Source organism: Atractosteus spatula, chromosome 1, assembly GCF_055471065.1.
Source record: "Atractosteus spatula isolate fAtrSpa1 chromosome 1, fAtrSpa1.hap1, whole genome shotgun sequence".
Lineage (NCBI taxonomy): Eukaryota > Metazoa > Chordata > Actinopteri > Semionotiformes > Lepisosteidae > Atractosteus > Atractosteus spatula.
In genome coordinates this window covers 74302723-74329963 of record NC_142706.1, presented here as the reverse complement: position 1 = coordinate 74329963, position 27241 = coordinate 74302723, and the positions used below count along the sequence as shown (strand labels likewise).

The following is a 27241-nucleotide window of genomic DNA, read 5'->3' as shown; positions in this document are numbered from 1 at the left end:
AAAAAGATGAAAAGTTTCTGTATCCTTTTGCCTTCATAAAAAAAACTCAACATGGCCAGTATTGAAGCCATGAAGAGCCTTAAACCAATTAAGGGGGGGGAAACAGCATCTTAAATGGCTTTTGGGCAGAAGTACTGTGAGCTTTGAATTAATTTTTATAATATCAAGAAAGCACATGCCATGTTGCACATTTTGACAGCTCGTGTACATGTCCCTGGTCTGTAACAGGGGCAAACCCTTTCGAATTCATCAACGATGGCTTTGTGAATAGTCTTACCTCTGTTCTTCAGTCTACCAACCTGCTGTTAAAAAAAACAACAACTAAAGAAGCAACACAAATGAGGGACCGGGCAGCCTCCCCTCTCCCAGAGCCCTTCCTGTGTTCCGACTCAGGACTGAACCTTTCTCTTCCACACCCCTAGCAGCCAGGCAACTGCGCACATGAAAAAGGCCACAGAGGAAACAGCTGTACTATTCACAAAATTTATTTAAAAAAATAAAACCCAGACAAAATAAGTATTTTATTTACAGAAATATTAAAAATAGAATATATAAAGTACAAATACAAATTATATACAGCTGTTAATATTTTTTAAGTTGCAAAAAAAAAACCCCACTGAAATTTACTGCCAAAAACGTGGTTTCGAAAAATATCTGCTGGCTCTATCTTCCCCGCTTGTCTTTGATGGTGTAATGAAGAACCAAAGGTTGCGACTACAAAAAAAAAAGATGACGCTGTATAAATTGACAAGATCAATGACATATTAATTACTGATACAACACTTATTCCTGCTGGATAGTACCTCCTGTACTGATGGACCCTGTACGGGATTTTTTGGGAAAAAAATAATGGAATACTGAGCAAAACTAAAGCTTCGATTAATGCGACTCAAAATGAAAATGGAAAATGATTATCATGTGCTAAAATGTTTCTAAAACAACCTGAGAGTTTGACTGCATAATCATAAGCACTTTAATCAATTCATATATTTTCTCTTCTTTGTACTCTATAATTAATTTTTGTCCTTAGTCCTGTTTATAAAATAAGATGTTTTTTACTGAAGCGATTTCAGTCACACTTATCCTAAAAGTGCTTTACATGTTGCTTCAGTGTGCAAAAGCTGCAAACTAGTCTGCACAGAAATTTCAAATTTGATACAGTCTTGTTACCTTTCCAAACCAATGTGACAGCCAAAGTTGTTTCATGGTCATGTGATCCGGTAAGGACTCGTTGTTGAATAACATCTGAACCTATAAGTGGAAAAGACAACATGAACCGATGTCCATTACGAGATCTCTCTAAAAACATAAAAGGGAATTTAAACATTTTCTTTAAATTAATTCATCTCTCTCACCTGAGGGATTAGGTCAATTTAATCAGGATGCACCTGTTAAACTATTTCTGGTTTCGTCATATTTAATGTGCTGCTTCTCAGGAAACGAGAAAGGTATGCAAAGGAATGAGCCAGGTAAAGGTTATATATATTCTTATAGCAAAGGGGTGTTTTATAATCACTGTAAATATGCTTGCAGGTCTGGGTTTGCTGCACATGGTGGTGGCTATATGATGTCACTTGCAAACCTGACAGCTCAAAATCAATTAACTATCGTCTGTGAAATGTTCGTTTCTGCCCATGTCGATTCCAATGCTTGTAATTCTTAGGATGCTAATAACATGCAATAAAAATAAAAATGGTAAGCCAACTAAAAAAATGAAATCCCCTTTCACAGGAACTTTCCCAAACTGGGCTATGCTGTAGAGTATCTGCAGAGATCTGGGCTGAAATAGCAGCTTGACCTCAAACAGCAGTGCTTCCTTGAGGAACACTGTAAAAAAAGTTAGAAATGTAAAGGAGACCACATCAAGTCTGCATGTTAACCATGTATGTAATTGTTATTCCCTTAAACCAATGCAATTTGATAGGACAGACAACTCAGTCATAGGCCCATTGTGAAAGAAAAGCAACTTGTAAGTTGCAGTCTTGCTTTTGCTTCTGTTCTCCACTGCAATCTTAATCATTACAATAGGCAGACTCACCTGATGTTTTTCAACACTGAGTCTGTGACAAAGGACTCTTCTCAGGTGCCTCACCTCTGCCCTTGCAGAACATCTGACATACTTCTGCTATACAGGAGAGACAGAAGAGTAATTACATGATTACTGCAGATCAATCCCACATATTTACACAAGAAAGTATAACTTCAGGAAATGTGACAATATTGTAATTCTATCATTTTTTTCTTACTTTGCCTGTCTCACTTTAAAAGGCATGCAGTACGTCAATGAAAATAAAAAAAATGTAAATCCTAATGATAATGTTTTTGTTTTGTTTTTTTGCTTATATTATGTTAAAGTGCTAATATCTATGACTATTTCCTCCCTGCATATTTCAGGAGAACCAAAATTTCAGTTTTCACCGATCTTTATCAAGTCACAGAACAGCATCTTGAAAACAATCTGGACAGTATTCCCTAAACTCATGACCATAGGATTCTCAGGCAGAATGAAGCTTTCAGGTCAAGTCCATATCACATCATATCTCACAGCTGTATAAGCCTTGAGCAACGTAGTTTAAGCAGAATTTTGCAGTAAAGGAGCTGGGTAAATTTGGTACCAAACGTTACCTAAAAATAGGTAATTGACATCTCTGTGAACCACCTAGTGTAAAAAAAACTGCTCAACGTTTGAAATTCTGAAAAAAAAACATCAGAAACTCGGGCAGCAAATACATCTTGTGACCTGTTACACCACATATGTCTATTAATGTAGCTCTTCCCACAGTGTAGCTCCTAAGACACACAATCAAGTCATTTCATCTAACAGAATTCTTTTGATGTAACTGGTTTATAACAGCCCTGACGCACTGGACCATTGTTTAACTAGAGATGATGCATCCAGATTTCACCCCAAAAACAGATGCCCGTTCTCTTGACCAGCTGCAATGAACCTCAGTCTGATGTCCACTAATAGTTTTTATCTTCTCACCAACTCTTACACTATCTGTAAAGTACTCTTGGCTATCCCAGGGAATGGCTAGAAACGTAAACTTGTCAGATGCCAACTCTCGTCCTGCTCCTTTTCTTATGAGATTAACTTTTTTGTTTTATTAAAAGGCAGGATACGTAGAAAGGAAAATTTTATTCTCTGTTGATGGTTGTTTCTAATTCATCACAAGACACGGGCATGTTTTGGTTTTATTTTAGAGTATGTACAGATGAAGAAAAATTCCCCTTTCATGCTAAAAGGAGCAGCTTGATTAAGGATTTTCTACAGGAAAGGTTCTTGGAGCCTTGGGTTTCACACGATGTGGTATTCACACCAACCCAAGTAGAGATGCTGTCCTGGACTTCAATGTCTGTGGGTCACTACAGGTTATTCTCTACCATAAACAACGTAACGATATGGTTTGGTTTAATTTAATAAAATGGCTTTTTTCCCCCTCAAATGACAGGTAACATTTTTAACCAATATAAAACTGTGTCATACGGTTCCCATGACATACACCACCTCTTACGCCTTACTCAAGTGTGCCATTTTTCATTATATACCGAGACACCAAAACTCATTTTTGTGCTTATAATGCCTCTCGGTATAATTTAAAGACAGTGAGTAAATACATCTTCCACAAAATCACTTGTTCATACTAATGCCTAGAAAATCCTTTTCACGATACAGTTCATACATAGAACCCAGAACTCTATAGACATTTAAAGTCATGAGAACAAAACTCACATAACTGTGCTTGCTGCATCATTTAATGCTGAACACTTAATTCAGTATCTGGTAACTGCATGCTACTGTGGCATTGTTATGCTTTTACAATTTGCTGCAATGCTCAATTAAGATGACAGATTGCCTTGCAACTAATCTACCTATTGTACATGTAGCATTCTGAGGTCTACTGTACATTATTGCTGTGTGCTGCCAGGAACCATTAAAATTAACGAGTGTTCAAAGAACAAGTAATAAAGTGAACATACAATATACCTTTAAATAAGTCTTAAAAATCTCCCCTTTCACTAACACAAAACTTGAATATAGATTGAATGTGCCTATTTTTTTTAATTTGAACAGCAACTGGTTCCTAAATTGAAAAAGTCATTTTAAAGCTTGAGATATAACAATGAAAGAATTTCAATACTGTCTACAAGCAGAAACCTTTCGTGATAATTCTATTATTTCATTTCTATATACCAATACAATTTTAATAAAGATAAAACACCAGCAGGAGGTCTGATGTCTTTTTAAAAAATCTTCAGCTCCCTTAAAAGAAAGCAACTGCCTCTCAATAGCAAGGGAATTAATAAATTTACTGCAACAAGCCGAGAAACACTAAAATCAATAAACTCCCATCAACTGGAGTCAGCTGCTATAGAGAATTCCTGACCTCTTCCAGCCCTCCTTTGCTTCACATTAACTGCTGAGAGTGTATCTATTTGCTGTTAAATATGTTTTTGATTTACTGCCTCTTTGGTCACCACTCTCCCTGGCTATGTCCCCAGTCAATGAAAATGGGTAAAAGTTAATGAGAATTGACCCCCTCAGGGATCAGCAGAACTCAGTGGATACGGTGCTTTGGCACTGCGCAATATTTCTAAAACTAAACCCGCCGCCTTGATTTTAAGAGGAACCTTTTCCTCTCAGACCACTGTTGTCTTAATTATACCACTTGGGTTCTCTATCCAGCATTATACCACTGACACGCTTCAGGAAATGTCATGATCACTTCTGCATTTTTACATTTATAGAAACACAAATTCAACATTTTTCAGTAAGCTATAAGTATATAGATATATTCTTTCATAAAATTCTAACAAAACACATCAGTTGTATATTACAAACATCTTGAAATGCATTTCACAGCTGCAGGAAAAATCGTCCACCACTTTCATGCTAACATCTGGAAGTGCTGGTATATCACTGAAGAATACACACTTGATCTACTGCAGAATACTTAGTCCCAGTTAAATGTTTACAACTTAAGGAATTCCTCTTCTCTAGTTCTCATACATTCTCCTTATTCTAGTAGTATTATTACACTAATACTATTATAAATACGTCAAGGGTCCTATTTTTTCCCACTTAAATTGGCTGGAATAAAAACGGGAAGGTTCCTGGAATAGAATTCCATGTTTAGCTTTGTGAACCTCTGGAAGTCAAAGAACAAATAAAAGCAATGATTTTGCTTTCCTGAATTTGTGGACCACCAGTTTGCACTGAGTGGGGACTAACAGGAGCAGTGACTTGAGTACTCCTGCTAGAGGTAGTTTTAGTAATGGTCTACTAATAACATGATTATTCCTTTAACCAGCTTAGAGTTTCAACAAAAAATTACTTGCTAAATAACTGTACAAATCGAAATTCAATGATGCAGCTTTTGTAAACATATCTTTATAGAAAATAGTTTTTTAAAAAAATATATTTTTAAAACTAATTTCAGATTTCAAAACAATTTTCATTTTCATTTTTTTTCTTGTCAATAACATGCTCCATCTTGTTCCGCTCATTAAAAATAAATGCAACCCTGTGTTCCCCAACTTTAAATTAAACAGCGAACCTCAGCATTTCAGCTTGCTCTTAATTGTGGCTTATCTGTATTCACCCGTTCACATTCTTCTGACTAGCCTAATACTGCATGCTCCATGGGTTAGCCATCGTTTCTCTTCCACAATATTCTCTTCACTGCCACCCACCCACACGCAGCAGTCAAGAAAAAAAATTCTAAAGGAAAACCCTTGAGAGACAAAAAAAAAAAAGTCAGGCATTGCACACGTCTTGAGGCATCCTTAATTATTCCCCTATTTCCATTCCGAAGATAAATGACAACTGAAAGAGAATAACTTTTAACCTCCAGGCAAAATTAAGAAAACTACAGGAGAGCTAAAATAAGTTTAATGCTTGTGTGAGGAAAGCATGAATTTCACAAAGAACATAACAGATATAATGAGGGAAGAAATACTAAAGCACAAAAATGATCCATTTAGTTCCTAATTGATTATTCTTTATACAGTTAATACATAAAAGACACAATCTTGTACAATCTAAACCAATTCCAAAGGCGGAACATTTCATATGCTAGGTCTCTTATTGGCTAACAGGTATTGCCAACTAAAAGGCGAGATGGTATCTTCACAGAAGAACCCCACAGCAAACATAGCAGCTAGCTGATCCACTCATTTGAGAACACCTTTTTGAGACTGTTTTACCGACCACAGGAAAAAAATGCCGTTCCTGTTCATGGCTGACCTTGGCAAAAGCTCTTCTCTTGTTATGGTGACTGTATTGCACTGAAAAAGGAGATACTGGAGCCAGCAGAGACGCAGGTTTAACAGTTTTGAAAAGCATCTTGGCCTTCGCAACATAAGAAGAGCTAGGGAATGTGAATCAGCAGACCCTGAAGCAGGTATGAAGTCTCTAGAGCACATTAAGAAACTCAGAGAAGTGAGGTAAGCAAAAACAAGTGTACTCAAATGCCTCTGAACACAGCATGGTGAAACCTCTGTTGATTTAGGCTTTGGAAGGTAAATCATTGACCCTCTATACCAGAGAGCTAAATAACAGCAATTGTCTCACTGCACAGGTATTTAGGAACAGTTTTAACAATTGTTTCAATGCTCTGCTAATCCTACACAATATCCCAGTTAAAGTTGTTTACTGTAATTTTCATCACGGGTTCTGCCCTCGAAAATTAATTTTCTAACTTCTGTTTTTTAAATGGCACTTAAATCTAAGGTGGGTGGAGCACCTTCAGAAACAACATAGGAACTAGCAGTTATTGCAGCATATTTGATTTGAAACATTTTAAATTCTACAGAGCATATGATGACTGAATTCCAAGATCAGCATCAAACAGAATACTGTGAGCTGCACACAAAAGCAGCAAAGACTGTGGGATAGTGGCAAAAGTGTGGTTCATCCTTCTTCCACCAGAACTGCATTTGATCTAGCTTACAGGAGTACTGAGTGAATACATACAGAACACAAGTAAAGGCAGAAGAATGCCTCAGTACCACTGTGCGGGCTTTCCATAGTAAACTCTGTAACTCTCAACAAGGGGCAGAGATGGCTCAATGTGAGGGATGGGAAAAAACTGCAGGACCAATGTTGTCGGTCACAAAATATGGCATTAATGGTCAAAAAGAATACAAGAACTATATAATAGGAAGGGAGCTGTGCCTCTATCAGGCCAGGACAGCCAGTGCCTGGAGAAAGAGAACCAGGCGGAACAGACAGAGAGGGGAAACCTTTGATGTGGGATTAAGAACAAGTGCTTGCTTCTTTTGTTTAAACAAAGGATAATGAGAGGTTTTCGAAGTTTTCGAAGTAGGTGAGCATCCACAAACATCCACAAAAAATCCACAAACATCCTTAAACCTTGTATATAATAAAGCACTTGGCTGTATGATTAGAACTGAGTGTGTATTGAGTATTGCTGGCCAGGCTTGACGACCATCAACCAAGCTATCCCAACTCACAAAGATAATAAATCACTGCCTACACAATTCCTGCCTTTCTCTTATTCCCTAACATATTCCTTATGCCAGCACATACAAAAGAATGAAACCCAAATAAAATAATTTGAGCTTTTTTCATGTTTTGCCACAGTAAAAATTTTCAAATCAGATTGTTCCCAGTGTTGACAGTGTATTGCCATTTATCACCTTTATTGCTGGGAAATACTCTGCATCATTAGTACTGATACCTCAGTGCTGCCATCAAAGGTGTGCCCACAATCAAGTTTTGTACAACTACGTGAAATATAAAAAGGGGAAAGGGCTCTAACCCTGCATATTTGACATTTTCTGTAGCATGCGATTGGCCTCTTGGCATGCTACATCGCACGCAGTACAATGGAGGACAAATGAATTCAATAACGCCTTATGTCATGTTGCTGTTGGTATCTTTTCGAAAAAGTCAAAATCAGTCTCACTAGTTTAGCAATGCGGTTGGACTTACCAAAACTGCCAAACCAAAATTTTACTACACACTAGTTTTTAAAACATGCCAGCAGCCATATCACTCTGAAACTCACAACTGGCAGCCCACTGAAGCTCAGCAGGTGTGAGCCTGGTCAGTACCTGGATGGGAGACCTCCTGGGAAAAACTAAGGTTGCTGCTGGAAGAGGTTAGTGGAGCCAGCAGGGGGCGCTCACCCTGTGGTCCATGTGGGTTCTAATGCCCCAGCACATTGACGGGGACACTATACTGTAAACAGGCGCCGTCCTTCAGATGAGATGTAAAACCGAGGTTCTCACTCTCTGTGGTCATTAAAAATCCCAGGGCGTTTCTCGAAAAGAGTAGGGGTGTAACCCCAGCATCCTGGCCGAATTTCCCATTGGCCCTTACCAATCATGGCTTCCCATCTAATAATCCCCATCTATGAACTGGCTTCATAGTGTGCGTTCTGGCACACTATGGCTGCCGTCGCATCATCCAGGTGGGGCTACACACTGGTGGTGGAGGGGAGTCCCCATTACCCTTAAAGCGCTTTGAGTGTAGTGTCCAGAAACACACTATATAAGTGTAAGGAACTATTATTATTAAAAGTGAGATGAATAGATGGGGACCTCTGCTGGCACACAGTGGAATTTTCACCTTTTGATTGCATCCAGTCTTCTACACATTTGTTTGAAAGCTCTTACTAGAGATACTGCATTTAACAAAATGCAGCTGAGTAAAATTAAAATACTGTCATAACCAAAGACATGATTCTCTCATTAGAAGAGATATTAACAATATTTGGATTCTTTAAAAGATACTTGCAAATGTTAACAACAAGATGTAAAAAACTACTTTTGTAAACAACACTGCAGCAAGGAATTGACAGCTGTTGAAAGCAAACACCAACATTAGCAGTTTTATTCTTTAAAAGCACAGAAAACCCTTACCTGCAATGTGAGCTTGTTTTTGTCTTTCCCAGATGATGAACTAAAATAAGAATAACAGGGAAAAACTGTTAGCTTCACTAATGTGCATACTTTAAAACAATGTGTCCAGTATGGTCAATTCCAACCTGTATGACGGGATAAATCATTGACCTGCAATAAAACATCATACATATTTGAACAGTCTAACCAAAACTGAGGAACCTACTAAAGCTGTTTATTTGGAGAGAAACAAGAAAAGAAATTCATATCCTGCAAAGCTAGGAAGGCAATCCATAGACTGATGACCTGTTCCATATAAGATAATAAGGACACAAGGACATATCAGCTCCCAAGTTTCACATTCACTTTGGCCAGACATAACTCAAACACCAATGATACAACCTAACTTAAAGCATTAATATTGCAATGCAAAAGGTCAATTCTACTGTAAACAACATAATACTTATTTCAAAGTCTGGTTCTCCTATCAGAAATCCTAAGCACCTTATTACTAGTCATTTCATTTAGCAACAAGACTATTTATTTCTTCATGCACATCTAAAAGTAATCTACTATTGAAGAATATGGTCAGTGTTTGACCCTAAAAAAGTGAAGACTTCTGATCTAATTAAATTACCTTTGAATGTCAATTGAAATCAGCAACACACAAATATAGCTATCAAGCAAAACACTGCAGATATTTCTCACACGCTGCAGGAAGGAGATTAGTCTTGCCACCAATTCTACTAATACAAATTAAAGAACAATTCAATGTGTGAATTTTCCATTTAAATGGCAACCAGTTTGTCAGCCAGCTCGTAACTAATGTAGCCAGGCAGCACACCTAACTAAAGTGTCCACAGGTGGGGCCTGCACATTATCACTTAGATCTTATCCGATCACTTAGTCTTAATCCTAATTAGGCGTGGAATCAAGCAGTTGCAGAACTGCAGAGATTACCAAGCAAATTCAAACCTTCAGTGGCTACTTTACAGATATTCAATTAAAAAATATTTTATTTTTATATCGCGTTTTTCACAACAAGGTTGCCCCAAGGTGCTTAACAATGCAATTGACGATACATTTTGTCAATACAGATTACGTGCGCACTAATTGAATTTACTGTAGTTTTAAAACGTGTTTTCTCTTTTACACTTTGGGCTCAAAAATACCAGTAGAAGACAATGAACTCCATTTTACCATTCCCAGGCCACTGTTGATTTTTTATAAACCATGAGAGGACCAAGCCTTCAGCAATCTGTGCATTTCAGAATTTCATCAATATTAAGAGACTCTTTTCCTATGATACTGTTCAGTACATCAAACAAGCATCACCTATCACAAAAATGACAAAACTGATTTGGTAGGATTCTCACTAAAATTTAATGAACACATATGTTACAAGAATGTATTATACTGATTAACATATAGTCATCTACAGTGTCTCACTGAAAGTACCAGGCTGCTAGCATGGGTGGCTACCAATGAAAGCGAGCGAAGCCTTGCACATGGTTGCAGATGTTTTGTGGGGATTCTGGGATTCTGTCCCATTCCTTGAGATGCTTGGGGAGGAGTCATCCAGGAGGCAAGGAGCCCCCAGGACATGATCAATTTAGAACGATGTAGTTTGTCTGCCATCAATTGGAGTATTGAAGCAATTAGAAACCCCTACCCAGACCATCGTACTTAAATCTTCCCAATTAACGGGTCTGCATGTCAGCACCGTATCTGCTGACATGGGCGGATGTTCTCCTGGTTTACTGGACATCAACGTCTGGAACAATCTGTGAGTTTGCTGTGGTATCAGTGAAAAATGCACTTCTCACAAAATTAGCACTAACACACTGGTAAGGTAAGGCAAGGGGAAGCTTACAGTATTGCCAAAAGACAATACTGTTCTGACAAGTGCATGTGTCAGAGGTACACGCACTAGCCCTGCTTCTCCCCACGCAGTACAGATTGCAGTGGTAAGTCTTAATAACTGGTGATTCAACATTGGGTGGATATGAAATATAATCAGAGAAAAAAAAAAGCAACAGGCAGCTGATAACAACCTGGTTATTGATGTCATTAACAACATTAATCCCAAACAGAGCTGTTGGACTCCCTCCTCTAGCCGTTTTCCACCAGTTGATTATTTCATCAACCAATGCACTAATCAAGCTCCCAAGGCACTCTCTATACCCAGTAAACATAGGTCTAACCTCACCCAAGGAGAAAATCAGGCGCTCCAGTCTCTCCGCAACAGGGATGATATCGTCATCAAACCAGTGGACAAAGGAGGTGCTGTTGTGGTGTGGCGTAAGGATCTATACATCTCTGAAGCCTCTAGACAACTAACTGACACTTCTGCCTACCTCCCTCTCCAACAGGACCCTACCACTGACTACCAAAAGGAAGTGGTATCCACCATTTCTCTTCTTATCAGCAGTAATGAGCTCCCCCAGGAGGCAAACCGGCTCATCATGGAACATCCACAGGTATCTCAATTTTACCTCCTCCCCAAAATCCACAAACCGGACACCCCTGGACGCCCCATCGTATCAGCATGTAACTGTCCAACTACTTACATCTCAGCCTTTCTCGACAGCCTCATGAGACCGCTGGTTGAAGATCTTCCCTCATACATCAAAGACACCAACCACGCACTCCAACTTTTTAATGATTTCCAATTTCAGGGTACCGAATGCTACATTTTTACCATGGACATCACATCTCTGTACACCGTCATTCCCCATAATGACGGCCTTACAGCACTCAAGCACATGCTGGACAAACGCACAGTGCTTGATCCACCCACCCACACCTTGGTACGCCTTGCAGAATTGGTCCTCACACTGAACGCATTCTCTTTCAATAATCTTTTTTACCAACAGGTCAGTGGAGTTGCCATGGGCACCAGAATGGGACCCAGCTATGCCAACATTTTTGTCGGCTGGGTAGAAGAACGCTTCTTCGCTTCCTACACTGGCTATGTCCCTGACCTCTACAAACGATATATTGATGACTGCGTCGGTGCCGCTACATGCTCCAACGATCAGCTTGAGTTCTTCCTGCACCATTTCACCAACTTCCACCCGTCCCTCAAATATACGATTAACATATCTTCCACTACTCTTCCGTTTCTAGACATCCACTTGTCTATCAACTACCCCCGACTGTCCACTTCAGTTTATTACAAACCCACGGATTCACACAGCTACCTCCTGTACAGCTCATTTCACCCCAACCACACTAAAAACTCTCTTCCTTTTTCACAGTTCCTTAGGTTACGACGATTATGCAGCGACGACATCGACTTCGAGAACCAAGCCCTCGAAATGTACTCATTTTTCATCAACAGAGGATACCCCAGCAGTGTGATTGACAGGGCCCTTGCCCGAGTCAAAAACACCCCCCGGACCATCAACCCGATCAGGAACTCCCGCCGTAACAACCGCATTCCTCTGGTGCTTCCTTACCACCCTAACACACTTCCTATCCCCAGGACCATTAACCACAACTTTTCCATCCTACAGGATGATCCCTCCATTGGGGCCCTCTTTTCTGATCGCCCTATCATCTCATATCGCCGACCACCTAATCTGCGTAACCTCCTTATTCACAGCTCCCTTGACCGCCCTCAACAACCATCCACACCAGGCACTTTCCCTTGCAACAGAGCTCGCTGTATCACCTGCAAATACACAGCCACCACCACACTCATTCAAGGCCCCTCAGGACAATTCCGGATCACCCAGACAGCATCTTGTACCTCCAGCAACCTTATTTACTGTATCTCTTGCAGTAAATGCCCAGCCATCTACATTGGAGAAACAGGAAGGAGACTCGGAGACCGTTTCAGAGAACACGTCAGGGCTGTAAAGATTAAAGATCTCTCCAAGCCCATTGTTTCTCATTTCACCTCTGACGGCCACGACCACTCTAATCTCTCCGTCTGTGTTCTCAAAGACGGTTTTCCAAACTCATACATCAGAAAGACCACCGAAACTAAAATTATTCTGCAGCTAGGATCACACCTTCTCCCTTCCCTTAACGACAGACTACTGTTCTTTTAAATTTTCTCCATTCATTGGAAGTTTCATTTCACACCTCTCTGCACCCATTCTGACTTCACACCTCTTGATTGGCCTCTCTTTCTGTCCCCTGCTCCCGCCTCTCACTCCTCCTCCCTCCCAACCTTTGTTCTCCCGCTACTTTACCTTTGCCTACTGCCCTGTCTCTCTCACACCTGAAGAAGGCTCCACGGCCGAAACGTTGTGTTCTCTTTCTTCTTTTTTTCAGCATGGAATAAACCTATTACTTGTTACTTACAATGAATGCAGCACTAAACGTTTCTTGCAAACAAGACAAAATATTGTGACTTGAAATGCGAGGTCACTAATGATAATATAGTTAGAATTAATGTCTTAAAAATATCTAAATTATTTATTTTTAACAAAATTACATAACATTCAAGAAATAACCTTACAGCTCTAGGTCTCAACTGAATTCCTTTGCTTTTTAAAAAGTTCATTTTTCCACTGTTTCAAGAATATAACAAATCTAAAGTGATTGTTTTTCTCGTTTTTTTCCTCTAAAATGGGTATTGATCATAGTGCGACCCAGCTGACTAAAATTCACTAGATTGAAAGATGAGTTCAGCCTGAGACAAGAAAGTCAATACAGAAACTGATTCTGTTTTCTTTAACAGCTATTGATTGCAAAGTGTATGTTTGCAGCAGTAAGAAGGTAATCGAGAAAGTAATCACTGTAGACAGGCTGTGAGTCAGTGAAGCAGTTAATGCATCATCTAAAATTATTAATAGTAGAGTAGTACAGACACTTGTTAATAAAAAGATAGAAATATATTCCAAATGAAAGTTTTTCTGTGCTTTATATATTCATACATACACACTAAGAGTATTTCGTAAGTGTTGAGTTTTACGGAAGTTTGTCAGCAAAGTTAATAGTTTAACCCTTTATTTATGGTCTGATTTTTTCTTTTTTGTGCAAAAAAATAAGTACTCAAATTATATGGCCTCTTCACATCTTGCTCACTGGGAGATGTGCCATCTCGATTCTGATATAAAATGTCATTGCTCACTTTAAATCTTCCCTTTCCCCTCTTTAAAGCCCAAATTCCTGGATCATAGCCTGTTTCTACCGAGAGGACTTTCAAGTCTTGACAGGCCATAGAGGGTTAAGAACATTTACAGTATCATCTGTGTATTCAACTGACAGAAAAAGGTTTCATTCATTACTTCAGTAGCCACTGAATCTCCAAAAGCCTGTGGATATGCACTATTTCCACATTTAAATACACATTTATATATAAATGTGTATATATAGGTGTGAGGTTTCTTCAGGTGTGAGGATTAAAAGCAGGCTTTGACTGAAACTAAATTTTTCAGAAAAGAGGTTGTCCCAAGAAATTGATAAGTCTTTAGTAGTTATTTTTCACAGAATATAAGACTACAAAAGTAAACCTCACACCTGAAGAAGGCTCCACGGCCGAAACGTTGTGTTTTCTTTCTTCTTTTTTTCAGCATGGAATAAACCTATTAATTGTCACATTTATATATAACGTATATCCAGGGATTTTTTTCCAAATCTGATGTACTTCTAAAACTATTGAGACTTAGTAAAATTAAATTTGGAACCCAGGTTATTGTACGGTTAACCACAAACGTGATAAGTAATTACTTTTAAAGGCAAATGTAATATTGTTGAATATAATTATAATGAACAACATTAAGGAGATGACAAAGTACAAATTAGAAAGTAAAACAGAAAAGAAAAACAGGACATACTACATGAAAAAGACTGGAAGGGACAAGAAGGCCTGCACTGCATAATGGAAAAGTGAAGTCAAAGGAGATCTGAACTTTGGATCCAATCATAATTAAACATCCTTACCTTAGTCTTTCTAAACAGAGGGAGACCTGTTCATCGTATCTGTAGAAATGGGCTTTTGAGTGATCAAAACTGGTATACGGCAAGCCAGCTGGATCTGGCACAGAGTCTTAAAAAGAAGACAGAGAAAAGGCTTAATCTGTGCTCACGCCAAGTAGAACATTTTTGAAAAAGGCCTACAAACAAGAAATTAATGCAAACTAGAAGCAGAAAACTACATACCTTCAGTAGCAGGTTGGATAACTCGTTCTAAACCACGTGACTGATAGAACTCTCTAATCCTTTTGTCTTCACCTGGTTCATATGAAGAGATGCAAAGACATGAATAGTGTTCACATATGCATACCCAAAACTGTAGAAGGTGCAATTGACATAGAATGCCCAACATTTTTTTATAAGTAATGGGCATGTGAAAGAAGAAAGCTTTTTTTTAAAGGATGTTTCAATTAAAAAAAAGTAGAAAGAAGCAACCTCCATTAGATTAAATAATACATATGACCTCCTGGAGATTTTAAAGATTACTTATTGATGTGTGATATAACTTGAAAGTTAGAAAAAAATAATATTTGACAACCCCCACAGCCATAATTAAATAACATCAATTTAGCCTTCAAAATTAAACTATAATGATGTATAACAGTATACAGAGGATAAGGTTTATTATATTTAAATATAACAAAAAAGCAAAAACAATTAGGACACATTTATTACCAATTGTGTGAGTTTTAAGTCAAATGATCATTAAAACTAATCGAAAAGACGTGGATTAAGTCAAGCATTACTTACAAATCACATTAATAATTAAATCAACCATATAAAATACCTTTTAAATACAACCACCAAGACTGAACTATAAGCAAGTTTAAATATAAGATTCCTCATTAATATCTACAAAGGGCTTGGCACACTGGATGCAATTATGAGCAAGCAAATAAAAAGCAAGGTAAATGAAGAGCGAACAGAAATTGTTTTCAAAAGTTTTTGTTCATCGCGATGCCAAATCCTATTACATGTCATAATGGATCAACTGCAAATCACCTTTTATTACTACAGAAATACTGAACTGAAGCCTTTCAACTGGTCCAATGACTTCTCTGTAATTAGTAGTTTTAATGACAAGAGAGTCCTGTAACTGGATTGAGCAGAACGCTACTGTTTTAATTACCTGGTGGTATTCCTGTTACCATGTCCTTACACCAAATGTTTCACCCTCAGCTTTGTCTTCGTTCGTTAATAACGGTTATCCTTTTTTGCATTTTTAAAAATTTGGTACACTTCACATCATTCACGTCACTACAGGGATTTGCTCACTCGATTCACACCCAGTGTGTAAGGCCCTCCAGTAACAATGTTAGTAAATAAGAGATATAGTACAAGATGTTTCTCTTGAGTAACTATTGATAAACTCTCCTCCACAGAAATTTGTGTATATATGGATTTTAAAGAAGTTGACATTCCAAAAGTAAGTAGCCACTGGATTTTTTTAGACATCCAGTGTAGAAACCACTATGATACTTATTGACCCTTGTCTTTAACATGTCTTAAGAATCACAAGGTAGTTCAAGATATACTACCTTTTATCTATTTTTCCTAAACAAAGGGTTATATAAAAATCACAGCTGTATATAATGTTATTTTGTGTAACCTTTTTCTAAATTTATTTCATTGGTATTTCATTGTAAAAACAAACTAATAGATCCCTAAAATTCAGCAGTCTGCTAACAACCAAGCATACATAAAAGCATTATGTAACACATCAGCAATTTAGAAGTGCTTTATATGATAACCCAATTCATTATATTTAGGTCATGTTAAGAAATGCATGCTATGGATTACTTTTGTAGTCTTACATTCTGTGAAAAATAACTAAGACTTATCCATTTTTTGGGACAACCTCTTTTCTGAAAAATTTAGTTTCAGTCAAAGCCTGCTTTTAATCTCATCACACCTATACATTCTTTACAAACTACCATTGCTACATGGAACCTGCTTCAGTGAAACAGGTTGAAAAGCCACTTCCAAAAAAAGAAATGATTCCAACTGGAAGTGTTAGAATTTAATCCCATCACCTTTACCACACTAGTAGTACACATAGTATTTACCTTTTAATTGGCATTTAATTCTGTGTGCATTTTTTTTCAAAAAGTGAGGAGTAAAAAAACATGTTATTACTTTAATGCCAAGAGAAAGATTAGTGTTAATTAAGATTTTTTAAAGTAATAACTCAATGCGGCCAGTAGTACATACCAAGATGGGGGTAGGGAATGCATTATAAAGAGATTAGGAAACGAATTATGACTATTGTTTTCAGTTAAGGCAACCTATTCTCTGTAGAGCTGATTGGTGAATTTATATTCTAACCCTTTCCCTACTGATTTATGACTTAATGTGAACAAAATTAGTGGAAGAGGAAATTTTATACTTTTATTCCAGGAATACTCATATAATAGTCAACAAGTATAATAAAGAATGCTGGTTGAATAAACAGAGTTGCTGCTATTCTGAAATTTAATGTGGCACGACATTCACCCAAACCAATTTAAAATTTCATACTTACTCTCTTGCAATCCTGGTACCAGTTTGTAGACAATGTCTTGCATCACTCTATCCAGTTTAAGGTTCAGTAATGGCTGTGTTTCATGGATTTTTATATTACACATTGGACAGTATTTGCTGGTTTGAAGATACTTCACAATGCAGCTCTTACAGACTGCAAATGATAAAATGCATTTACATATTAATTCAAAAAATAACAAGCTCAGTGCTAATATCCACCTGTCCATTTTCTAACAGCTTTTTCCAAATCAGGGTCAAGGGAGCCGGAGCCTATCCCAGGCATGGGCGCCAGGCAGGATATAGCCTGGACAGTCCATCACAGAGCATCCACATCTAGGGCCAATTTACCCAGATGCCTATTGACCTACCAGTATGTCTTAGGATGTGGGGGGAAACTGGGACACCTAGAGGAAACACACAAACACAGGGAGAAAACAAAAGCTCCCTGCAGACAGCACCCCAGGTCCAGAATCAAACCCAGGGCCCCAGCACTGAGAGGCAGCAATACTAACCACTGTGCTGCCCCAATAACTGGTCCAATAAAGGAAATAATTAAAGGTTTGGCTCATGTGATCAAATAAGGTGGGAAACAGAAATCATAAAAAAGAAGTAGTTCAGGTGGGTAGCTGCGTCAGCATGAGTAGTCTGCACCTGAAGAAGGCTTCACAGCTGAAATGTTGTGTCTTCTCTCTTCTCTTTGCATCGTAAAAAAAATGTTATGCTTGGCTGGACCTTTAAGTAGTGCGACTGTTTTAAAGCTCCTCTAAGAAAGGCAAAGTCTCTAAAGGCGGAATTAAAATGAAAAAAGAATATTCAGTTTACTATGTGCTTTTTGGAATGAAAACTAGGCATTACCTGCGTCACTGAAGACAAGGACTTGGAAAATTATTAGAAATGCTTCTAGTAATAGCAGACATTTAGATGTGAACTGCATATCAGAAATTATTTCTCTGGAAATAATTTTAACTCGTTGCACAGCATTTGAAACAACTGATGATTTCAAACTGCCTAAAAACGTTTAAGGTAATCTGGAATCTTACACTTCAGAAAAAAGCAAAAAAACTCCTTTATAATACTCAAAATAAGTTCCACTTACATGTATGCAAGCACTCGGTGATTGTTGTGGCATCAATGAAGTACCCAGCACACAGGTAGCAGACAATATGTTCATTTAGATCTTTAATTTTAACCTTAACTTCTTCCTGCAGATAAAAGTCGACACGTGATTTCATTAATATGAAACGAAATCCGTTATTTTACATGCTGCGCACAAAAAGTAAGACCAATATAAAATTCTTTATTTTGTATTTTTAAGTTCTTGGTCCCAAACAAAAACACTTAGACAATGTTACTTTCTATCCTGTGCCAAAGATCTTAAGTCCTAAAAATGTTGGCCAGATTTACCAGCACGGGAAAACACATTTCCTAACGTCACTGATGGTTCGAAGGCGAGATCTGAAATTTTCCAAAAGGGGAGACAGTCACAGAGAATTCTGCTTCTGTTTACTTAATCTACTGATCAGAACAAAGAGGCGTTGCGCAGCGTTGACGAAAACAAGGGTGTCATTTGCAGCTCACGAGTGTCTCGTTATTTTAAGGCTGAAAACAAAATACGCTCTGCGCCCGGTGCGTTCAAATTCTAAGGAGAGTGAAAACTAGTTAACTAGCTCTGTCTCCAGCATCTGGTGCGAAAAAAAACAAACAATTATTTTCCTCTTTACAAAGCAACCCCGAGTTAGCGGGCATGGGATGCTTAGAAACAATTAACCTGCCATACTTAGCTCCCCTGCCCAGTCTGGGCTTGCCGAAGCGCGCAGCTCGGCGACAGAGGTCCTGTCGCACCAGCGGCGGTGCGTCTGTACGCTCAAGGGCCCGAACCCCTCCCGTGTTCCAGATACAACTAGGATATTCATAACCAACTCTCCTGTAGAGCACAACTTCCCATTTTATCACGTATAGAACGTAAACAACAACAGACACCCTCCCCAAATATTGCCGAAGATGCGACGGAGACTACCTCATTTTTGTTAGCTAGCTACCCTCATAATACTGCCAAGAACCAGGGTTTGCTCTCTCAACGCGCTCAAGTGTCACCGAGTCCCGGAAAGAGCAGAGCACGCTGTTTGAACTTCGGCTACACGGAGGACGGCTGCCAGCGAGAGGAGAATTTAGCTGCGCAGGTAACACAAGTAGTTGAACGAAACAGAAAGCAGAAGAAACTCTCCCACTCACGCCTGCGCAATTACAGCGTACGAGTCTACTGTCCATTGCTCCTCTCGCAGAACAAACATCTCGAAGTGGCGCTGCTTTCCTGCCATTTATACAGAGCCTCCACATCAGTTCCCGAACACCCACTAGATCGAAACGAACGCGAAAACCCACATACTGAATGGCACTAACCTCATTCCTTAAAGGGTCAAGCTTATAAACCGACTGCAGCTGATTTCTCAGCCGCATAGCTATCGCCATCGGTCCCTGCGCCGCCATCTTTGGCACTTAGGCCTACTTCCGGTTTAGAATTGTGTTGTCATAACAACCGCAACAGCCTACGAGGGAAAAAGATGTAGTACAGTAGATCGAGATGGAAAAGATGTAACTTCTGTTTCCATTCGTATCTTTTTCTTCAGAAAGATATTTTAGATTATGTATATTTTCCGTACACTATTTTATGCAATAAACCTTCTCGACAAAAATCGTTTGAATTCGAAATCAGACGATTTGACTTAAAACTAAATAAACTACATTTATTAAATAAAACCTGCTCAGACATTTTCACGGTCAACCTAAATTGCACTGAATAAGGCACACGAACATAGTATTTTAAGGAAGGTATAAAGAAAGGTAGTAATTATATTTGTACCAAATAATAAGCAAATAAGCTATCTCATTAAAGTAAAAATAAATGGAAAATCGAACTGTAACATATGGGTTTACGTCTATGTGCTGCACTTTATCCTCCAAAAGATATCTGTTACAAGAATTGTGTATTTTTTAGTTACCCTAGTTAAATCTAAGTTCAAATCACCCGTTTTAGAGCAGCAGACAACTAAGAAAGTCCAAATTTGTTAAAATTTTAATCAAGCGTTCCGCTAAACTCTTTTGGAACTAAAACAAGATTGTGGGATATAATGTTTTAAGTGACTTTGGTAGCAGAAGATGGTTCACTGTTCACACCTAGGCATCGATAGGTTGCTTTGGATAAACTCTGAACTTGTTTTATAGCTTTGAAACAACCGTGGTTTTGAAACTAAAAAGTAAAATATTGAAGGTAATTTGGAGTCTTGCACTCCTTGAAAAGCTGGAAAGATTTTAACTGCGAATTATCCATTCAATTTTGTACATATTGAACCAAATCTGGAGTCCCTGGACTGAGAAGCCTTGGAGTACAATTTATTACAGAGATGATATAGCGGTAGTAATGTGTAAGTACCACCCTAGAACTACGATAAGTCATTAGAAGTAATAGCCCACGATAAGGTTGCTCTCTACATTAATAGTTAGACAGCTTTACGGTATGTCCTGAGGAAGCCTCTGTGGCTAGTGTTCTTTGTAGTGACACTTCATGATATTTTTGTTATACATTTGCATCGATAGGCAATTACTAACTAGTTACACCATAACGTAGTATGGCTAACTAAGGAAGATGTGTAGTTATGAAGATGTCATAAATAAAGGCAAACGGCGATTGTAACGATCGTAATCCCTCCTCATAAGGGCGCTCCGGCTCTTTCACATTTTGCTGATTCCGTGCACCTGCCCTCAATCCTGCCCCTCCTTATTTAATCCTGGCGCTCTCACTACTCTGGGCATTGCATTGGAAGAAGGACGCCCGGAGGCCCGCCTACCATCTAGTCGCCCTACACCCGCGGCTTGAGGGCATAGGCCTCCTATCGGCGTCCTGACACAACTGAGTCCAGGGCTCAGAATACCTGGCCTCGTCATCCCGTTTTTATTCCTGGTCTCTGCACCGGATCCCATTCCGGCTTTTAACTCTGTTTTGTTTTCGTCTTGGATGGATCAACTGGATTTGGACCTTGGACTTCTCCCCGGACTCCCCCCAGGACTCCTTGGACTTGTTTGGTATGGCCACGCCCCCTGAGCACCAGTTCACTGTCGTCATTGGCTTCCTCAATATACACTATCATCTAGATGACACACTGGTGACTGGGAGGAATGATGCCGAACACGCCCAAAGTTTGGATGTTTTGCCTTACATTTTCAGAAGGCGGCATGAATTTTTCAAGACTTTCCTAGAATATTAAAAGCCCCAGTCCCACAAAATGTGAGCCAACTATGCTCATTCATAGATTTAAATATAGCAGATTTATACCCAACGTTGCCACAATGCTGAGTCGCTTAGTGGCAGATCTGGCATTGGGCAAAAGACTGTGTCATGCCATTCAAAAGGGTTCTCAAAGACCACCCTCTCCCTCACCTCCATTTTGAAGCTGCAAAATGGGGTTCCTTCACTGGGAGCAGCCAGGATGCAATGATGGGCTCTTACTGTCTCTTCTTTAGTTAAAAAGATGCTTAATGTGGGGCATCGCAGTGATTATCCCTTCAAAACTGTGCTGTCGTTCCCTTGATGAGCTGCATGTGGGACAGTCTGGGGTTGTTCAAATTAAAGCTTTGGCAAAAAGCTATACTTGGTGGCTGGGAATTGACTCCCTAATTGAACAACAAGTAAAAACATGCACTTTGTGTCAATTTTTTCAAAACTTACCCAGTCATTCCACCTCTTCATGCCTGGATCTGGCCTGCAACTCCTTGGCAGTGTTCAGTGCACATGTAGATTTTGCAGGGCCACTTGAGAAACACATATACTGTATGTAGTTATTGTGGGCGCCCACTCCAAGAGGCCAGAAATTCATGTCATGGACTACTGTTCATGACTACATTCATGTTGTGTTACGGCGCTACTGCCGGTAAGATCATTCATGTCTTGCAAGGACTAATCAGCCACAATGAAATTCCTCAACAGCTTGTGAGTGATAATGGGCCTCAGCTCTGTTGCAACGAGTCTGCAGCATTTCAGAAATCCAATGGTGTAAACATATCCGCTGTGCACCATACCATCCTGCAACAAATGGTCTAGTTACAGGTTTCAAGCAAACCATGAAACATGCACTAAAGTCTACTAGAGGACCGACGCCTGTAGAACAGATCTTGGACAACATCTTGATCATGTGCTAAAACACACGTCATTTCACAATTAAGACGTCTCCAGAGATGCTCTTCTTAAAATACAGTCTTCGTTCCCAGCTTGGATTTGCACTTAGAAACCAGACTTAGCAGCAGAGGTCCTAAGACACCAGGAGTCACGGATTATCCACAGGCAATCGTGATCTAGGGCTCAACAGTTCACGGTTGGCCAAACAGTTCTGGAGATTACCGGAAGGGGGAGAAGTGAACACCTGGAGTCTTCGCATCCCAGACTGGCCCAATTTCACACACAATAGATGTCAGGACCAAGAGGAAAAGGAAATGTAAAGCCTGTTACTGGGTTGCCCAGTTCAGACTGACCAAGACAGATCTCAAGGGCATCACACTTAATAGATGAACAAGTAAAGATTAATTCCCTGCTGAAAAGAGAAGAAAAGAAACACAACATTTTGGCTGTAGAGCCCTCTTCGCGTGTAAGAAAGAGAGGAAAATCGTTAGCTGATAAAGCATGGGAGAAATTTTAGATGTAACTTTAACTCTGCCATTCATAAACAGATGTTTGTTTACCAGCATCTGAAAAGCAGGAGAACATCATCAGTGTGCCATCAAGTCCCTCCAAGATACACAAGTTGGAAAAGAACAGCAGCTGCGTCCAATTCAAGGTGGCAGATGAGCCAGAGCCTATCCCAGCAAGCAATGACAAGCAACCTACACTGCAGGATACACCCAGGACAGGATACCAGACCACCACAGGGCAGATACACAGACAAGCTCACATCAGCAGCAGTTCTCCCAGAAGCCAGTTAACCTACCAATAAGCATTTGGATTGTGGGAGGAAACCAGAGCATCCAGAGGAAAACCACACAAACACAGGGAGAAATACAAACTCCACACCAGGTCTGGAATCGACCCCAGGACCCCAGAGCTACTGTATAAGGCAGTAATGCTAACCACTGCACCACCGAGTTGCCTGGCAATTTCCTCTGCTTAAATAAATCTTATAAATGGTAGAGTTAAAGTTACAATTCAAATTTCAAAGGCAGCTTGAATGTTCATCTGTTTCAGAGTAGAAATCAATTTGAGAACATCTCATTACATGCATTTTCAGTCACATTATGATTTCACTTTAGTTCAGCAAGGTTTAGAACACGAACCACAAGACGCAGGTGTCCCAAGGACCAGCATAGGGAAGCATTGCTTAAAAATCTGTTAAATAAATCCAATATTCGGCTGTGAATTGACATGGAATAATTGTGTTATTAATTCTGTTTCAGTGCTTCAGCTTGATTGAAACACATCTGTCAAATTTTGTTTTCTGATTGCTAAAAGGTGTAACCATTTTCATTCCAATATCAGTTCTTACTCGGCTTAAGTAAACTAATTATTGGCTAAGTAGGCTACAGTGTTTGTGACTTTAGTTTTATAAAATAAATTGACCCTTTAAAAGATAAACGTGATTCATAGAAGAATGACTACAATAAAAAAGTCATTGAGAGAAGTGCAAACATTGCTTAAATACGTCAGTACAGTAATAAGTACAACACAGCTGTATCTGTAAGTTATTGATTACTAAAGGGGGTTGGGCTTCTGTTCGTAACATTTTTATGGTATAGTGTTTGCATTACACATTGCTGACCTTTTTGCTCTTAGACATGTAAATAAGCTATTATTTATATATGAACCACGTTTAGGTTTCTAATAGAATTATGCGATGTGGAGAATCCTCAGATCGAACGTAGAAAAGGCTAAATTCACGAGCCTTGATGCAGAGTCGCGGTGTAACAGCGGGGAGTTACCGCTGTTAATTAGCGTTTTTCCAGTAGATGGCACTGCTTACACAGTAAATAAGAGCAGACGGTGCAGGCTTGCGTACAAGACCGACCGACAGTGAACTGGGACCTGTTGCACCATTCTTGGTTAACGTAGTTTGACTTCAGGAAGTGTCCCAGAGAAGTGGCAGATCAGAACGATTTACTTAAAGTTCTCCTATTTCAAAAGATTTTTAAAAATGCAATCCAAGAATTCTACGAAGATGCATTTTAAACATGCAGCTAATATGCACCCATTAGGCCAAAATATATCATTCTTTCCACACTGAAACATACTGTAGCTCAGTACATACTATAGTATAATTAAGATATTAATATATTCACCTATATTCACCATTAGAGTCTTTGGAGCCATAATCCTTGAAAACTCTCTGTAGTTTCTTAAATTATCACAATTTCTATGCTATCTGTTTAATATTTATTATAATTGCTGTCTGTGTTTGTGAAGCTTCCTATTTAATCAACATAGTTTATTTTAAATATATTTTACCTATATTAAGGTTAAGCCAAATCTCATCTTTATTGTTTTTAAAACATGTACTTTTGGCATTTCATGTGTTGCGTAATGAGATTTGTTTAATTTGTTTATGTAAAGTCATCCCAAAAAATCAAGTATCAATATTACTTCTTAAATATAACAATATTGAAGAAGGCTCCACGGCCGAAACGTTGTGTTCTCTTTCTTCTTTTTTTCAGCATGGGATAAACCTGTTACTTGTTCCTTTGCAGCCTACGCACGCTGATGCAGCTACCCACCTGAACTACTCAATATTACCTATATTTTTTATTTATAGTAAAATACTGCACAGATTTCACTTTTTGTGGCTTTAAAGCTTATACATATGACATTTTGACTTAGAAATTAATTAGGCATTAATATATAATTTACCACATAAATTCAAAGAAAAATGGATAATTGATGTGAAAGAAAAATTGGAAAAAATTACTATTTCATTTGTATTCAAACACTTTGCAGTGGCAAACCTAAATTACTTTTAGATACAGAAAATGACCTTTACAAGGCCTCTGTGTGTGTGCAGTAATTGCAGTTCACATGTTTTCAGAAGAAATGCATCGATCTATGTAAGGTCCCTCAGTCAGGTAGTGAATTTTAAGCAAATATTCAAGCATGATGTTCAAGGAACTTTGAAATCAACTCAGGGATACATTTGTATATAAAGACACAGATCAGGACAAGGGTGTAAAAACGTTTCAAAGACTTTTCATATCTCTTTGAGCAGTGAGTTTGATTATTAATAAATGGAGGGCACCCAGACAGTCTAGATCAGGCTGTTCCTCCAAGCTGAGTTATTGGACAAGGAGGAAACTGCTTATGGGTGCAGCCAGGAGCCCAACAGCAACGTTGAAAGAGCTACAGAGTTCAGGGGCTGTGAAGGGAGGAAAAGTCCATGGGTCAGCAAACTCCCAGTCACTCCACTAAAGGGGCTTGTGTGGCCCTGAAAAACACATCTCAGATCCCACATTGGATTTGCAAAAAGTGATACTGCAGACAAGTGGCAAAACATTTTCAGATCAAAGACAAAATCTGAACTTTTTGGTCTAAATGCAAAGTGTTACATCTGGTGTGAACCCAAAACAGGATACCTACTGTCAAACCCACTGTTATGTTCCACACCCTCCTCTAGAGGGCGCTCCTACCCCTTTCGGTTATGATTAATTTCTACTATTTCCTGGAGCGTCTCGTCTGGTTTCTGGTTAAAAGCCTGGCGTCTCTGCAGTTCGGGGCTCAGTATTGGAAGATGGACGCCACAAGGCTGGCCTATTTTCCGGGTTCTCCGAAGGCAGGCCTTTTCCCCGGCGTCCTGGCCGCCTGGGTCTGGGATTCAGAGCACATGGTCCCGTTATGTTTTTAGTTCCTGTTCCTGTGCCAGTTCTGACCTGGTTCCCCTTTTTAACTGTTTGTCTTGGATGGATCTCGCAGCTCTTGGATTACGGACTGCGCCCCGACTTCCCTTTTGGATTTCCTTGGACTTGGTTGCACCTGCTCACTACAGTCACCGCCACCTGTCTGTCAACCCATCCTAGCCCTGTTGTACCTTCCTCCATCGTCTTTTACGGATTATACCGTCCGCATAGGGTCTTTAATAACGCACTCCACGGGAGTCAAAACCGGCTCCCGTGACACCCACAGCCTGATGTTGCCATAGAAACCCAGGATATTCCCACGAGTACTCGCCCTCCCATGGCCCTGTGAGTACAAGCTCGGGCCACCTCTCTGTTCCTCCTTCGATTTGTCTCCCAGGCCGCCAATCTAACAGTTACGCACCTGGCTGATCAGCCTATTTAAGGCTTACTTCTCTGCTTGATCAACACTCCTACATTGAGCTCCCTAGAGCTGTGATAACACTGTCACTACATGCCTCTAATTCATAACAAGAAATGACTACCAAATCTGTCTAGCGCAGGTAACTTTTTTCATTCCCGTAAGTGACAGTCCTCCTCTTGCTCATCTGTCTGCTCTAAGTCGCCTCAGTCTTGTTGCCTCCTCAGCACTCCAGAGCCCTCTGGAGACAAACGATGTCCTGGCTTCGGCCTGCCAGCCTGCAGCGTAACAATTTTTGCTTCTCATCAGCAGGGACTGGGACGTTTGTCAAGATGGATGGTAACATCGTCTGTGTCCCAATCTGCAGACTTAGTCTTGTGCCCTGCATGTGAGCATTCAAACTCAGGTCTGCAAAGGCTTAGGGTCTCCCATTTGTAAATCTGTGTTTCAAAAGGGTGCTCATGAGTGTCCCCAATGGGAATCACCCCCAATTCCTTGTGGAATGGTGATATTTCATGTTCTAACCTATCAAAGCAGAGAGAAGTTGCCACGGAGATGAAAATATTCAAGTGTTAGTAGAACTGAACTTTTTTAAAGCTTTAAAACTCATACTGTTTAATGTAAGAACAGAATTTTATTAGGCTA

At 39.4% G+C, this 27241-nt stretch overlaps 1 protein-coding gene across 3 annotated transcripts; it reads right to left on the bottom strand.

Moving 5' to 3' along the window:
- Positions 1-471: 471 nt before the first annotated feature.
- pcgf1 (polycomb group ring finger 1) lies at positions 472-19806 on the bottom strand. 3 transcript variants are annotated; one of them, XM_088924227.1, is made up of 9 exons: positions 19720-19806; positions 18416-18521; positions 17321-17473; positions 14986-15057; positions 14767-14872; positions 8890-8929; positions 2039-2125; positions 1171-1251; positions 472-714 (listed from the first exon to the last, which is right to left on the bottom strand). In XM_088924227.1, the coding sequence occupies exons 1-9, from the start codon at positions 19804-19806 to the stop codon at positions 664-666; spliced, it is 783 nt and encodes a 260-aa protein (XP_088780353.1). In that variant the 3' UTR covers positions 472-663. The 3 variants fall into 3 exon arrangements, with proteins under 3 accessions (XP_088780353.1, XP_088780361.1, XP_088780368.1); XM_088924235.1 differs by having other exon boundaries at positions 2039-2122; positions 19720-19803; XM_088924242.1 differs by lacking the exon at positions 19720-19806 and adding an exon at positions 19337-19473 and having other exon boundaries at positions 17321-18100.
- Positions 19807-27241: the final 7435 nt, after the last annotated feature.